Consider the following 13,484-nt stretch of genomic DNA (forward strand, 5'->3'; position numbering starts at 1 on the left):
TTCTATGGCATTTCCTCATAGCATTTTACTCTATTCTTTCCACTCTGTACATTCATTATGCATGCTGTCCTGTATTCTTGACACACAGAAAATATAAGCTTTATATTATTCTATATTTTCTAGTTCTTGCTTTTATTCATATAGGCCTGTTTATTCCATGTCCTAAATAAAATTGTCAAATGATAATGCTTCACTTTCTTTCAACTGTGGCCTTTTTAATTATGCATCCAATTTCTTTCCTTGGAAATCTCTTCTCAAGCCCTTTTAATCCCATTTTTATTCCTCTAAATGTAGGTACTATCTTTGAGCCTGCTCCAGAGTCCACTTAAAGCATATATGCTCCCTTCACAGCTTCAGAAAGATAGGTTTAAGGGAGACTCGGAGTTGTGCCAAAGGGTGCTTATGTGTTTTGTTCTCTTGTAACATGAAATTTAATTATTGCAATGTTCTGTTTCCAGCTCTTCAGCACACTACTGCTCATGCATCTGCTAGGATGAATGATTAAAAATGAAAGCAATGTAAATCTTGGACTTAGGATTCTGTTTACTTCCACAGCAAGGAAATGAGTTCTTGCAACTTCCTCTGACATACTGGTCTCTTGGCATGGCACCATCCTGTGCAGCCCCCAGGGAAAGAAACATCTCCTTTAAAGTTAGTACTTCATTGACCTCATAGTGAAAGCCAATTACATGTTGTAAAATAACTGTAGTAATTTAATGGTTGTTTAAAAATGTAGTCAGAAATCCATTTGGAACTGGTATTTTTAAACTAATTTTATATCATTTTTTTAAGCACTGTTGTAGTTTTCACTGATAAAGCTACTATTGTTTATTTGCCTTCTGTTAGACAAGCCAGAATTTATGGGGGAACCTTAGTCTCTTTTTCTGGACTACTGATGAAATTGAAAAAAATTGTAGCTTTTTTTTGATCCATTGTATCTGTGACATTGCTTGTGTATGGGAAACACTTAATATTGTGTGACATGTCAGTAAATAAACAGGATACAAAAATCAAAATGGCCTTTATGGCATAGGCTAAAAACTGATTAAATGCTAGGTTCTTAAGTATAATTGCAAACTGGGAATCATTGCTGGAGTTGATTTGATTCTGCAGAGGTTCCAAAGGACTGGGGCCAAGAAATTATCTCTGTAAAATCTTGCTAATCAAGCATATCAATATAAACTCATTACTAATAAAGTGAGTAGGTTAAAGAAGAAAGCCATAAAGTATAAAAGAGATTAGTGCTGACTGATTGTTTGGAAAGCTTCATGCAGGTAAATTATGTCTGTTTTGACCAAGTGGAGTCATAAATATCTAGGTACAAAAATTGTTGGCCATGCAGGATACAATAACCTGTCCTGAAGAGGGCTCAGGGAGGATGAGAGAACTGAGAGTCAGCATCAGCATTGCTGCACATCAGGGAGACTCGGCAGCATGAAGGCTGAATGAAATCCTCAGCTGGTGAAAGACTGGGTACCCAGTAAGAATAGAATTGTGATGCAACATCCATTTAACACTGGCCTGACCTCTGCTGAAAAAATATCTGAATTGTGATGTAACATCCATTTAACACTGGCCTGACCTTTGCTGAAAAAAATATCTGATGGAGCTAAGTTCACAATTCAAGGAGTAAAAAGATTTATGGGAATAGTTGAAGGGATGGAAAATATGGCTTACAGGAAGACATTCAAGGGAGTGTTAACTCTATGTCTTTATTATCACAGTCTTAAAACTCATCTGGAGAAAATAATAGTTCAGCAGTTCCATGAAAAAATTCATAATAAGAACAAAACCTAGAAGTCAGTGTAGGACTGATCAGCATTTTAAAGAGAGGCAGAAATACAACTTTTTACAAATGACGGTAAGCAGTCATTGGAACATTTCCCCAATGGCTGTAATAGATCAGCCTTGATTCAATGTTTGTATGTTAAGGAAAAAAAGGACTACAGACCAGATGCAAGAATTAATGCCAGTGAGCCCTACAGTTAACATAAAGTACTAGGTTAGAAATCCCAGTGGTCCTGTCTAGTCTTAAACTTCTGTAGTCATCAACACCATGACTATTTTTCTTTAAATTGCTGCTTTTGGTGGCGTTTTCTCTTCTTGGTGTTTAGATTTTACTTTTTAAACCAGCCTTTCCTAAATTAATCCTTTAAATTTTTTTTTATTATTTTTTAACACCACACAGGCAAAGCCATTAAAGCTTGTTATTATAAGGTTTACAAGCTGTAGACAGTGGATGCTCTCTTGTTGGAAATGTCCCTTGAATGGCACCAGCTTGCAGAGCAGTACTGAGAGGTGGCAGTTGGGGCTGTCAGAATATGCACAGTGACTGAGTCACACCCCTCATGCAGACCTGTGCTATGATCCTCATTTCTGAATGTGTGCAGGGTCTTGCCTTGCTGGTTAGAGGGAGCCAGGAGGGCTGCTCCATTGCCTTTGGTATTGGTGTTCCTCTTTCTATGGACTGGCACCAAAATAAAAAGAGGTGTGTCAACCCAGGGAACACCTCTGGGAAAAGAAAAACATATACAGGAATTTAAATTAGAGAAAATGCCTTTCCCCTACTTTTATCTTCCTTTTGTTTCTGATACCAAGGAACAGCTAAGGATGGAAACCAGCAGGGCCTCCACTAGCTGTCAAGCAGTCACCAGTAGGTATAACTGATCCAGGTGCTCACAGGCCCCAAGTTACCTGGAAATGCTTTAATACTGGAAAGATTTTGTAAGGAGAGGTGTTGCTGATTATTGATGAAAACAATCAACTTGGTTTAAAGAAATAATACATAAAGTTGTTCTTATTAACTGCCTCTTCTTAGAACAAGCATCTAAAAGATGAATTCTACCAACATTAATACTAATCTCTTAATGAGACTGCAAAGTTGTTTTCCTTCTCTACTGTGCCATTTCTCATGGTTTACCTTTCCTTCATGTTTGATTTTTTTCCAACATCATTCATTTATAACACTTCTGTTGATGTAACTGGCTTTGGATTAGGCTTCCAGTTGCCATTTCCTTTCTATTTGAATAGGGATTTCTTTTATCCAGAGGAAGGAAATCAATAATTTGTCATGACAAACCAATGCTCATTTGGATTCACAATGATGCAGTCAGCTCTTCTGTTGTATTCTAAAGCACTTTAGGATAATGGAAGAAGAGCCTTGTTTGTGATTTTTGATGTTTTTCTTTGTTTTCCCTGATTTATTTAACATCTGTACTCCATTAGACCATTTGCAGGACAGATTACAGTAAATCTATAATTTTGTTTGTTTTAAAGAAGACTGTGCTTTCTGTGTCCCAAGTCTTTCCCAGGGGATCATTCAGGGATCCATCAAAGGATTAACCTTTGGTATGACAAATTAACAGATGTATCTGTGAGAAAAAGTTAAACTATACTTTGCCATAAACTTGCCTAATCTGTACTGTTCCTTTCCAATCGTAGCAGATGGCAGATTACTTACAGAAGCGAGCTCCCATTCTTTTTTGGTGCTGCTACCTCTGCAATCCCACCTGTGCACGGAACATTCTCAATCCTTGGCTCTCTCAGCACAGGGAAGGCCCAGGTACTTTCCTGCCAGTCATCCCCTGCAAACTGTTTGGGGATTGCTCAGGGAGCCTGGACACCTTTGTGCTCCTGAGCACCCTGGCAGTCACTGGGAGTCAGTGAGGAGCCCTGAGCCTGAGGTTTTCCCCTGGCTCTGCGCTATCACTGCTTGACCACCTCCCTGTCCCTTTGCTTTTGTAAAAAGAGGGATAAAGGACAGGTTGCTGGCGGCTCTGTAAGCAGCTGGTGCAGGGTCCTGGCTAGCACTGGAGGTTTGGGGGGAACTCCAGATATTTTGTGTTCGCTGGGTCGAAGAGAGAAGCTGGGTACCAGTCCCGGTGGTGAGGGTCTTGCCAAAGTCTTTCGTTCTCCAGTCCCTACAGCCACCCGCCTATAGGCTCCAGCTTCGCAGTGTCTGCCTCCCCTCGGCGACCTTCCCTCTCAGCAGGGACAGCCGGAGGGGTCTGGGCACGGCTCGGCTCGGCTCGGCTGGCGCTGGGAGGGGGCTGGTGTGCGCTGCGCGGGTGCAGTCGGGGGTGCGGCTTTGCAGGGGCCGGACTGTGGAAGGTGGGAGTGAAGCGTGGGTGGGGTGCTGGGGAGGCGTGCGGAGCGTTCCGGGAGCCGCGAGCAGGGAGGGAAGGAAGGAGGGAAGGGGGGGCCGAGGCGATCCTCCCATCCATGATTGGCAGCGCGGCGCGTCCCCCCCCTCCCCGCTCGGCTGGTGCTGCCCCTCGGCCGCCGTGGAACACGCATCCGCACCGCCCGGCCGGTGCTCTCCGCGCTGCTCTCCTCCTGCCTCTGCCGCTCTCATTTGTTTTAATTTTTTTTTTTTTTTCGCCCTCCTCCCCTCCCATCTTTTGGGCGCTTCCCCTCTCGCCCGCCCGCCCGGCGGGCTGCCTCCGCGGGCGCGCAGCGCGGGGCCATGCCGCCGGGGCCGCCGCTGCTTCGGGGCTCCCTCCTCCTCCTCCTCCTCCCCTTTCTCCTGCACTTCCTCGGAGCCCCGGCCCGCGGAGCCGTCTACACCAACCATTTCTTGGTGGAGCTGCACGACGGGGGCCAGGCGGAGGCCGAGCGGGTGGCGGCGGAGCACGGCTTCGGTGGGGTGCGGAAGGTAAGCCCCCCGCGCGGGCTCGGAGCTCTGCGGTGCCCTTGGCGCTGGGCTCAGGGCGTGCGGTGTCGTGCCGGGGACGTGCCGTGGGCGCGGGGGTGGCCCCGGCGCGGTTCTGGCCGCCGCTCACCTGCGGGAAGGGACGGTGCGGAGCGCGTCCCGCTGTGCCCGCGTTAATCCCCGCTTCTCCGGGGGCTCTGAGGAATAGCGGTGCCAGGAGCAATTGCAAGTGCTCCTCGGCATTGGCCCAGCAGGGTGGCTGTCTTGGAGGGAGAGCGGAGTTTCCCACATGGTAACTCGGTGCCGTTTGACTTACTATGTAAACATCCTGCCGTGCAGGAGCTCCCATCCTGCGGGGCTGGGGCTGCCGCCTAGGGCTTCCCGAGCGCACCTGGAACGGCTCGGAGCACCTCCGGGAAAAGCAGACACTCATCTCCATGGAGAAGCCCGCACACAATTTGAATAGAAGATTTCATCGGGGTTTTGACACTCAATTTTTGATTTTGGTGGGCTTCTTCATACCTCTGTTATTCTCCTAGAGAAATAGGATGACCCCATGATAAGCAATGAATGCTTTTCTCTAATAAATGTAAGTTGGGAAACTTCAAGTGCCATTGGAGGTTGTTTTTGCTCCTGAGGTCCTAGGAAATCAAGCATAGCCAGAGTAGCGGGTCCCCTCCTGGCTCCTAGAGTGTCCCCTTCTGCTAGAAATCTCTCCCATTCAAATAATAATTAGACCTCTAAATATTTTAGGGTACAGTAAGACCTGGGGTGCAAACAGGGAGAGGCTGATAGAGTGCTCTGGTCAATAGAGTTGCTGGCAGACTTGCTTAGAGGGGTGCGAAAGGAAAGCAGGCTGTGAGTGTTGCTGCTGCTTATTCGATTTTTTTTTTTCCTTTTCCTGGCAGTTATGCAATGACAGCCTGGTCCTACATCCAAGGAAATGAATGATAATAGCACCCTGAACTTGAATGAGTGAAATGGCTTTAAACCTCAATTTAAAAATAAAAATTAAAAAAACATATCAAGTGAGACTCCCTCCCTCAGGATGTCTCATTTCAACTCCAGTGGGAGCTTGTTAGAGAAATGAGGACAAGATCATTGTTGCTGTGACCACAGCTAATTCCTGCTCTGATAAGATGCTTTTGTTTTAGGCACACAGCCTTGTCATGATAGTGACAGCTGCTGATACATTTGGGAAAGGATTCATTGTGTGCATTAGGTTTTGTTATATGAGACTTAGATACAGCTTTTTGGTCAACAGTTTTCCTCTTCTAGTCCCTTCCTAATTGTGCTCCCTTCCTCCTCTCCTGGGGTTATCTGACTGATAAGGCCTTATGAGGATAGAAGGGTATGTTCCTGCATAGATCAATTTCTTATAACTTTTGCTAGATGCTTTCAAATGATCCTGTGGTCCAAGTGTGGAAGAGACAGGGAGAGAGAGAGGATTTTGTAGGATGGAGAAATGCAGCTTCTGGGCTGTTTGAATCCCCTCCCCTCTACCAAGCTTCTCACCGGGATGCCTCGGCCCCATTAGGAGACATACAGCTTCTTCACGGAGATCAGCCTTGTAGCTCACCTGAGGAGAGAGCTGGAGGGAAGTCCCTCAGGTGTGCAAGAGGAGAGAGTACCTGCTTTCCGGGACACGCTACGGGGAGGCTGTGGACACGGGTGTCTCTAGGAATGAAGCCCAGCAGAGCCATGGTGTGATGTGTGTGTGCTCATGGCGTGGGGCACTGGGTCCTGTACTCAGCACGTACTGCCTGAAGTTTTCTGGGTTATACTATCCCAATCCCTGAAAAACCAGTAAGCTTGCCCCCCACCCCTCCTCCCCGGCTGTAAGAGGAAATAGCACTTTGCTTTCTGCAAGGCAGTAATTTTAGGGAAGAGGAAAAGTTGGTAGGGTTTGACACTTTCCTGAGTGTGTTGGATAATCAGTGAGAGGTTGATAGCAATCTCTGTTCTTAACCGGGTTTGGGTGGTGATAATTGGCCGCCAATAGAAGCATGTGCCATTTGTGCCAGTGGCTCTTCAGTACTGCTGAAGAATCTCCTCTCTGTTTTGCTATCGTCAGGCTTGTCTAGCAGCCTACAGTCTGCAGACTCAGCTTTCATGGCGATATCGAGAGTGCAGGAAGTTGAACGTGGCCGTGTAGAGAAGCACAGAGCTGTTAGTGGGAAGCTCTCGAGGGAAACTACTATGTGTAGATATGCTGTCTAATGAAATATTCAAAAAATACCAGCACACCCCTCTCTTCCAAATTACATCACAAAGAGAAGTGGTCTTTTAGCTACTTCAATGACACATGCTGTTGGGATGATATATTGAGTTATTTACTTAAATCCAGTTACCTTTGCCCATACTGGAGAAGAGCCATGTTCTGAAAATAATCACCTTTATTTCAGTGCGGTGTAGGAACACGAGAGCAGATTCCTCTTTTTTTTTTTTATTGTGTGTGAATTTAAGATGCATATGAGAAAGATTCCTTTTGTGCCTTTAGGGTATCACAGATCTCTTTTAACATGACTTTATGGGAGCTGTTTTTTAAATTATGTATTTTTAGTGCACATTTTTTTCCCCCAATAACAAGCAATCTCTGAGCAAGTGCATATTACGTTTACTTAACAGCAGATTTCTGTAGAAATGCATGAGAAAGCATTGCCTTCGAGATTAATGTTATGGACTGCATGATGCACTTTCTAATTGATTCTTTGGCCATGCTTCCTACCATCATTCTGAAACCACTACAAGATGTCAGGTAGGCTAAATGTGTGCTTTAAATTCAGTGCTTGATGAATTGATTAAGTAGGGCTTGGTGCTTACATAAACAGGTGCTTTTGTTTAGGTCTAGGATCCTAACGTGTCAAAAAGAGTAGCCACTTTTTCTTTAATCTACCCTGAATTAATCCTGAATACAGACATCTTTGTAATGCTGATTGTGCTCTTTGATTTATATTTTTAATATTTGCAATTTTTCAGTCCATTTTTATGTGTTAAAATTGATTCTATGTATTCCTGGTGAAACAGATACTGTGATAACACATACTTTTTTCTTAAAATGGTTAGTCTTACCATCTTTGAGCATCCAGGAGTTGTGAGAATGTCCCCCTAATATTGTAAGAACTGCAAAAAGAACAAGTTTTTGGTTCTGATTGGGTTTTTTCCCCCCATTTGATTTATTTGCCTCTTGGCACGCTTGTCACCAGAATACATTTCTTAATGCAGGCTGAAAAAAAGCTGCTTTCTGACCTTGCCTTGCAATTTTCAATCAATTTCTAACAAGGAGAGTTGGAAGATGCATTTGGAAGGGTCTTCTATATGGAGAGCAGAGTTTAGGCATCTCTTTCCATTTCATCAACAACAGCGAGACTGAGACATTCCACAAAATGCCACCATAACTAAAAGGCTAAATATTTTGCTTCTAGTAGCATTGAGGTGAAGGGTTTTAAACAGTTAGCATTCAGTGGCCCCAGATTTTAAAATAAGAACGAAACATGGATTTGAAAACATGGAGAAATTTACATTTATGTTGCCTAAATCTGGTCTATTTTTTCCTTGTATCACCTGATCCCTTATCCCTCTAAATCTTGCAAAACTCAGTCTTACCTCTCACAGCTGTGACTTCCTTGCTTCCTGTTTTGTGCTTAGGAGGCTGCTGGTTGAGGACCAGGCTTTGTGGAACCAACCAGTAATTTCTTGATGAAACACTGCGAGCATTCAGGTTTCCTTGGTGTGGATTTTTTTTTTTATTTCTTTGTTTTTTGTTTTTTTTTTTTTTTTTTCTTTTCTTTTCTTTGCATTGCATTAATACAGACTTATCAAAAGCAAAACTTAACAGATAAAGAAGCTATATTTCTTACTGCAGCAACCCACTTGCCTGCATTTAGGTAGGGAGCATGTGAGGTGGGAGTTGATGTGGTGTAGAAGGCAGACCAAGAGGCAGAATAATGAGTTCACAGCCTCGAGAGCTGGGACTTCTGTCAGGGATCCTGAACATTTCATCCTGGGATGCACATACTAAAACCTTAAAATGTCCTCCAGTGCAGATCAGCGTCTAAATCTGGAAAATAGGTGTTTGCTTTTTTTTTTTTTTTAATACTTTGTGTTTTGCCTTCGATGCATAAACAGCTCTAGTAGCAAATACTAGCTAACTTGGAACAAACAAAAAAAAAATTCCTGTTACTTAAATGTAATCAATTATGCACTTGAAAGCTGTAAATTATCAAGAAGATCTGTAAACCACAGGCTCAAGCACATCCCTAACCCTAACAGTCCCACATCCCTAAGTCTGAGACTGTTTGCTGGTGGTGAGTGTTCTGTTTGAGCTATAAAAGAATTACCTTGTCAGATTCTACCCTTGTTTGAGTGTAAAACAATAAGGTTAGTCTCCCCTACTGTAGATCCCCACTGTAATTGTTTCATTTCTGTTTTGAATATGTGGTGCAGTTATTTCTTGGCAAAATGTGGAGATTAAACCTTACCTTTGCAGATTTTTTTTTGTTTCCTGAAGTACAGCTCAGTAAACAGAGAGTTATGGAATTCTGGCTGTTCATAAAGCTGCCTGCATTTATAATTTTATTTATTCCATATTGTTTGGACCCATTTGCAAAACAGAACATGTGGTATAGACCCAGGAACTGCATCACACTGCATCACAAGTGCAGTTTTTCACTTTTTTTTTTTTTTTTTGATGCTGCTGCCCAATGGGGAATGTGCAGTTATTGGTTTTCATGTACATTATATTTAGTTTTGCCAATGTCAAGGAGAAAACGTGTAAGAAGTGGACAGCACTCCCTGAATGCTGTGATCCCAGCATACCAGAACAAGCTGTGTACTGGTCTGTCTCCTGCCATCTAGCCCAGAGTGCCTGTCAGTCTGGGGTCTCCTTCCTTCTGCCCAGATAGCTTTCTTGAAGACGACTCTTTCAGACTACTCCTGTGCTCTACCACATACAGATACATGAATTGCCTCTGTGTGTTGGATCTTTGGGATCCCATATGCTGTAGCTCTGTCTGTGGTCCTGCTTGAAACTCTCATTGCTCTAGGTAGGCTTTTCAGATGCTGCTAGCAGCCTGAGGGCCATTACTGAAAGGCAGTATGGACATCTGCAGCTGTAAACACACCCAGAACTGAATCTGTCCCCTGACCTCCCTCTGCAGAGCTGTGCAGCAAAGGGTAACTGTTCTTTGCAAAAGTCCCCTGATTTGAAGACAGGATTGTTTTTTGGGGTTTTTTGGGGTTTTTTGGGGTTTTTTGCATCAGGCCAGATAGTCAGATCCCACTGTCATGCCTAACCAGACCCAGATGGTTTAGGGTACTGCAAATGAGGGAGGGCAGTTTGTTTGTAATTTGGGAGCTCAAATCCATATTTAAGTCCTAGACCAAAAGAAATTATCAATTCACTCCCAGCTTGAAATGCTTTTTCCTTCTGAGATCCTGTGGCATCCTTGGCATTTGTTTATTAGCAGGCAAATCATCCCAGAGACTGAGTCTGCTGCTTGTCTCCTTCAGAAAAGGACAGAGGTGTTTGAATTTTTGTTATCTTTTTGAAAATCCAGCTGTTGTGTGAAGGTGAAAGCTAGCCTTCTATCTGCTTCACAAACCATGCCAGGTGACAAGATATAAGACACTACCAACTCTTAGGAAAACTTTTACTGCTGTGACTACACTGATGTGGTTAAAGTGGGGAAACAAACCCAATTGCAGTGCTGTTACTATCAGTGTAGGAGAACTGACATGTTTCACTCATTCCAAGTCAGAACAATATTAGCAGAAATTTAATTTCCACTGAAACTTCTAACAGTAAGACCATGTTGATTTCAAAAAAAACAAACAAACAAAACCAAGCAAAAGCAACAACAGCATAAGAGCTTCTAGACTCCCTGGAATAGTTATGCTGGTAATAGTTACTGCTTAGTGTAGCTAAATAGAAGTTTGCATATGACCCTTAACCTCATTCATCGATGGAGTTGTTCAATTAAAATTGACACATACAACTCAAGTTTCAAATGCTTGTAATAAAGCAGTTGCAAAGCAGTTGCCAAAACATAGGTAGAATTTGTCTGGTAGGTAGTTTCCATTAGTAAGTTCTGAGAAATGTCCATGCTCACAGAATATTCTGTGAGCTGGAAATCAAGCCAAATTGTGAAAATGAATGATAAATTCTGTCAGTTCTTACTAAAATATTTTAGCTGGGAAACCCTTTTGTGCAGTTGCAGTCCACAGAATGGATGGGTAGTTTCTGTGTGAGCTGTAGCAGCAAATTCAGTGCTGTTAATAGATGTAAAATTTACCTTTGTCCTGCAGTGTTATTCCAGTCATCAGCAATATTGTTCTTCTTCTTTTTTTTTGTTCTTTCAACTTTTTTAGATAATTAAATGGGTCAGGTCTCTACAGGATGCTGCTGCATGGTGACTATAAATATTGCAGTGAGCAGCCCAACACTTCCATCCATCCATGGCCTCTGGCAGGAGGAAGCTGAACTGCTCAAGTATTTGTCAAAGTCTAGTGTGTTGCTCTTGTAAATCAAGCTCTGCATTTAACTCTCATAAGTTCACTGAAAAAGCAAACCCTATGCTACTGAAATGGAGATTTAATTTCAGCTCAGCAGGCTCAGGCCATGTTTTGTGACAGAAAGCAGCATCCCAGAGAGAGCAGAATTCGGTGTGTACTGTGTGAAATTCTGAGTGGCCATGACACATGGTTTATCATGCAGTGTGAAATACAATTTGGTCGTCGATTTATGACAGTAGCTCAGCAGTGTAACTCAGCTGCGCTGGCTGTGTTCAGCAAGTAGCAGGAGCTTGGACTTAAAAAAGAAATTATGAGCTTGGCCACTCTCTCCATTTATACACTGTGGTTATAAATAAATAAATTGGGTAGTAATAGCTCTTTCACAAGGAGCGAACTGGGACATTGTCCTGTATTACCTACCTTCTCAAACAAAACTTCTATGGAAATGTTACATTCTCAACTACTTTGTCCGCAGAAAGCAAATGGTAATAGTGACCTCAGTGGTTACATCAAACCTGTTGGCACATGTATCCCAGATACTCATGACTGAACTAGACTATTTACTTACCAGATGAATAAGAAGGTAATATGTCAGAGCAGCTTTCTCCAAAGAACCAATCTGTGAAAACCTGAAACCCAGCAAATATATACTTAAATATTATTATTATTACTAAGTAGAGAAATTTGCTGTTTCAGATGATTGTTGGATACAAAACTAGAGCCAAAGAGGTAAATCTCTTCCTTGTATGGGTAGCAAAAGAGGTGGAATACAGCCTTCCCTTTCCTGATGACAAAGGATCCTTCTTTCTGCCTACTCATTCTTTATGAAAAGCCAGTGAAACGGAGGAGTGTGATTCTGAAATCTGCTCTGTGGGTGAGTACTGTCTCTGTCACCTACTGTGCAACACCAAAGGCAGCAAAAGCTTCTTCTTTAGGCTTTTAGCTGCAGCCAAATATGGTGAATTAGCTACAACCAAGACTGTTGGATTCCCATCAGTCCCATGGGGACTTTGTGCTTCCCTGTATAGATTAATTTTAGAACAGTGTTTCAACTGAACTTAGCTGTTTAGAAGTTACTTAAAACCAGTTGTAAAGTGGAACTCTCAGTTCAGAATTTGGGTGAAGTATCAAAAATCAGAACTGGAACACATTTGCAGATTTGGAAGAATTGGCTGCTAACACTGATGGAATGATGGTTGTGGATTACGACATCATCATTTTGACAGCATTTCCATCTTTAAATTTTTATATTGCCATTTAAACCCCAAACTTCACAGGCAAATGTACTTTTCATCTCTCAACTGTAAAACCATTCAATTTCTCCTACAATCAAGATATAGTTCGCAATAGAACCACGTCAGAAAAGCATGTGGATATTTTTCTTTCTTTTGATGAAGATTAAAACACTCAGTGTGATTCTGTAAAATCCCTTTTTCCCCCTTCTAACTTAACATATATTATTCATGTTAAATATATTGTACCTTGCTAGAAAAACCAGTTTTTCAGGCTCTAAAGGCTGAAACGCTGAGTGATTAATTAAAATTTTCCTTTCCTACATTTTTCTTGCTTGCCTAATGTCATTGGAGCAAGATAACATATAAGCACATGCTGGACTGAAAACAATTTCTGCCAGCAATAGATTTCCATCATTTTTTAATTGTCACTAAAAGACTTATTTCACAGATGCCTGAAAGGTCAGTGAGGGAGGCCCTGGGAGGAAGGGTAAGAGGTGGTGTTGGGTGTTGCTCTTTGCTTTCCTTCCTCGTCATTATTGCTAGGTTTATGTCATCCTTTTTTTTCCGTCTACCACAGAGCTGCTGACCCCACTCAGAGCAGCTGCTCCTTGTTGTGAAGTGACCATTATGCTGTTTTGTCAAGAGTCAACAGGAGCTCTCTCCAGGTTGTGGTGGCATGAGTAAAGGATTTGCCTCTGACCTGATCTTGTGGTAGTGAGGACAGTGTTTGTGACTTCCTCCTAGCAGAATCAAGAAATGTTACAAAAATAAGGAAAACAGCAGAGTTGCAAAACGTTTTCTTTTCCTTGGCTCTGCTGAAAATGTTTTTCTTGAGGCTTCCTTCCCCTGCTTTTCTCAAGCATACTACCTTTTATTTAAAAAAAAATAAAAAAAGAAACATTGTGACCCTCCTGTCCTTCTGTCCTTTAACGTCGCAGTTTTGGTTCCAATTTTTACCCATGGGCTTCTCTCCCATAAAGCACATATTTTTCTGAAGGAACTGACTGCTTCTCTGGCAACTGGAAGACTTTTTCAGTGTGGTTGGTGTAATATTAGAAACCTCTCTGTGAAGCACTTTCTGTCTA

General features: G+C 42.6%; 1 protein-coding gene across 1 annotated transcript in view; it reads left to right on the forward strand.

The window, feature by feature from the left end:
• Positions 1 to 4,205: 4,205 nt before the first annotated feature.
• The window catches only part of PCSK2 (proprotein convertase subtilisin/kexin type 2), a 97,703-nt gene continuing 88,424 nt past the window's right edge, over positions 4,206 to 13,484 (forward strand). The window contains exon 1 of the mRNA XM_068186335.1: positions 4,206 to 4,654. Within this exon, the coding sequence (XP_068042436.1) occupies positions 4,466 to 4,654 (189 nt within the window). The 5' untranslated portion in view covers positions 4,206 to 4,465. The remainder of the gene's footprint in view (positions 4,655 to 13,484) is intronic.

The sequence above is a fragment of the Anomalospiza imberbis genome, chromosome 3 (assembly GCF_031753505.1).
Source record: "Anomalospiza imberbis isolate Cuckoo-Finch-1a 21T00152 chromosome 3, ASM3175350v1, whole genome shotgun sequence".
Taxonomy (NCBI): Eukaryota; Metazoa; Chordata; class Aves; order Passeriformes; family Viduidae; genus Anomalospiza; species Anomalospiza imberbis.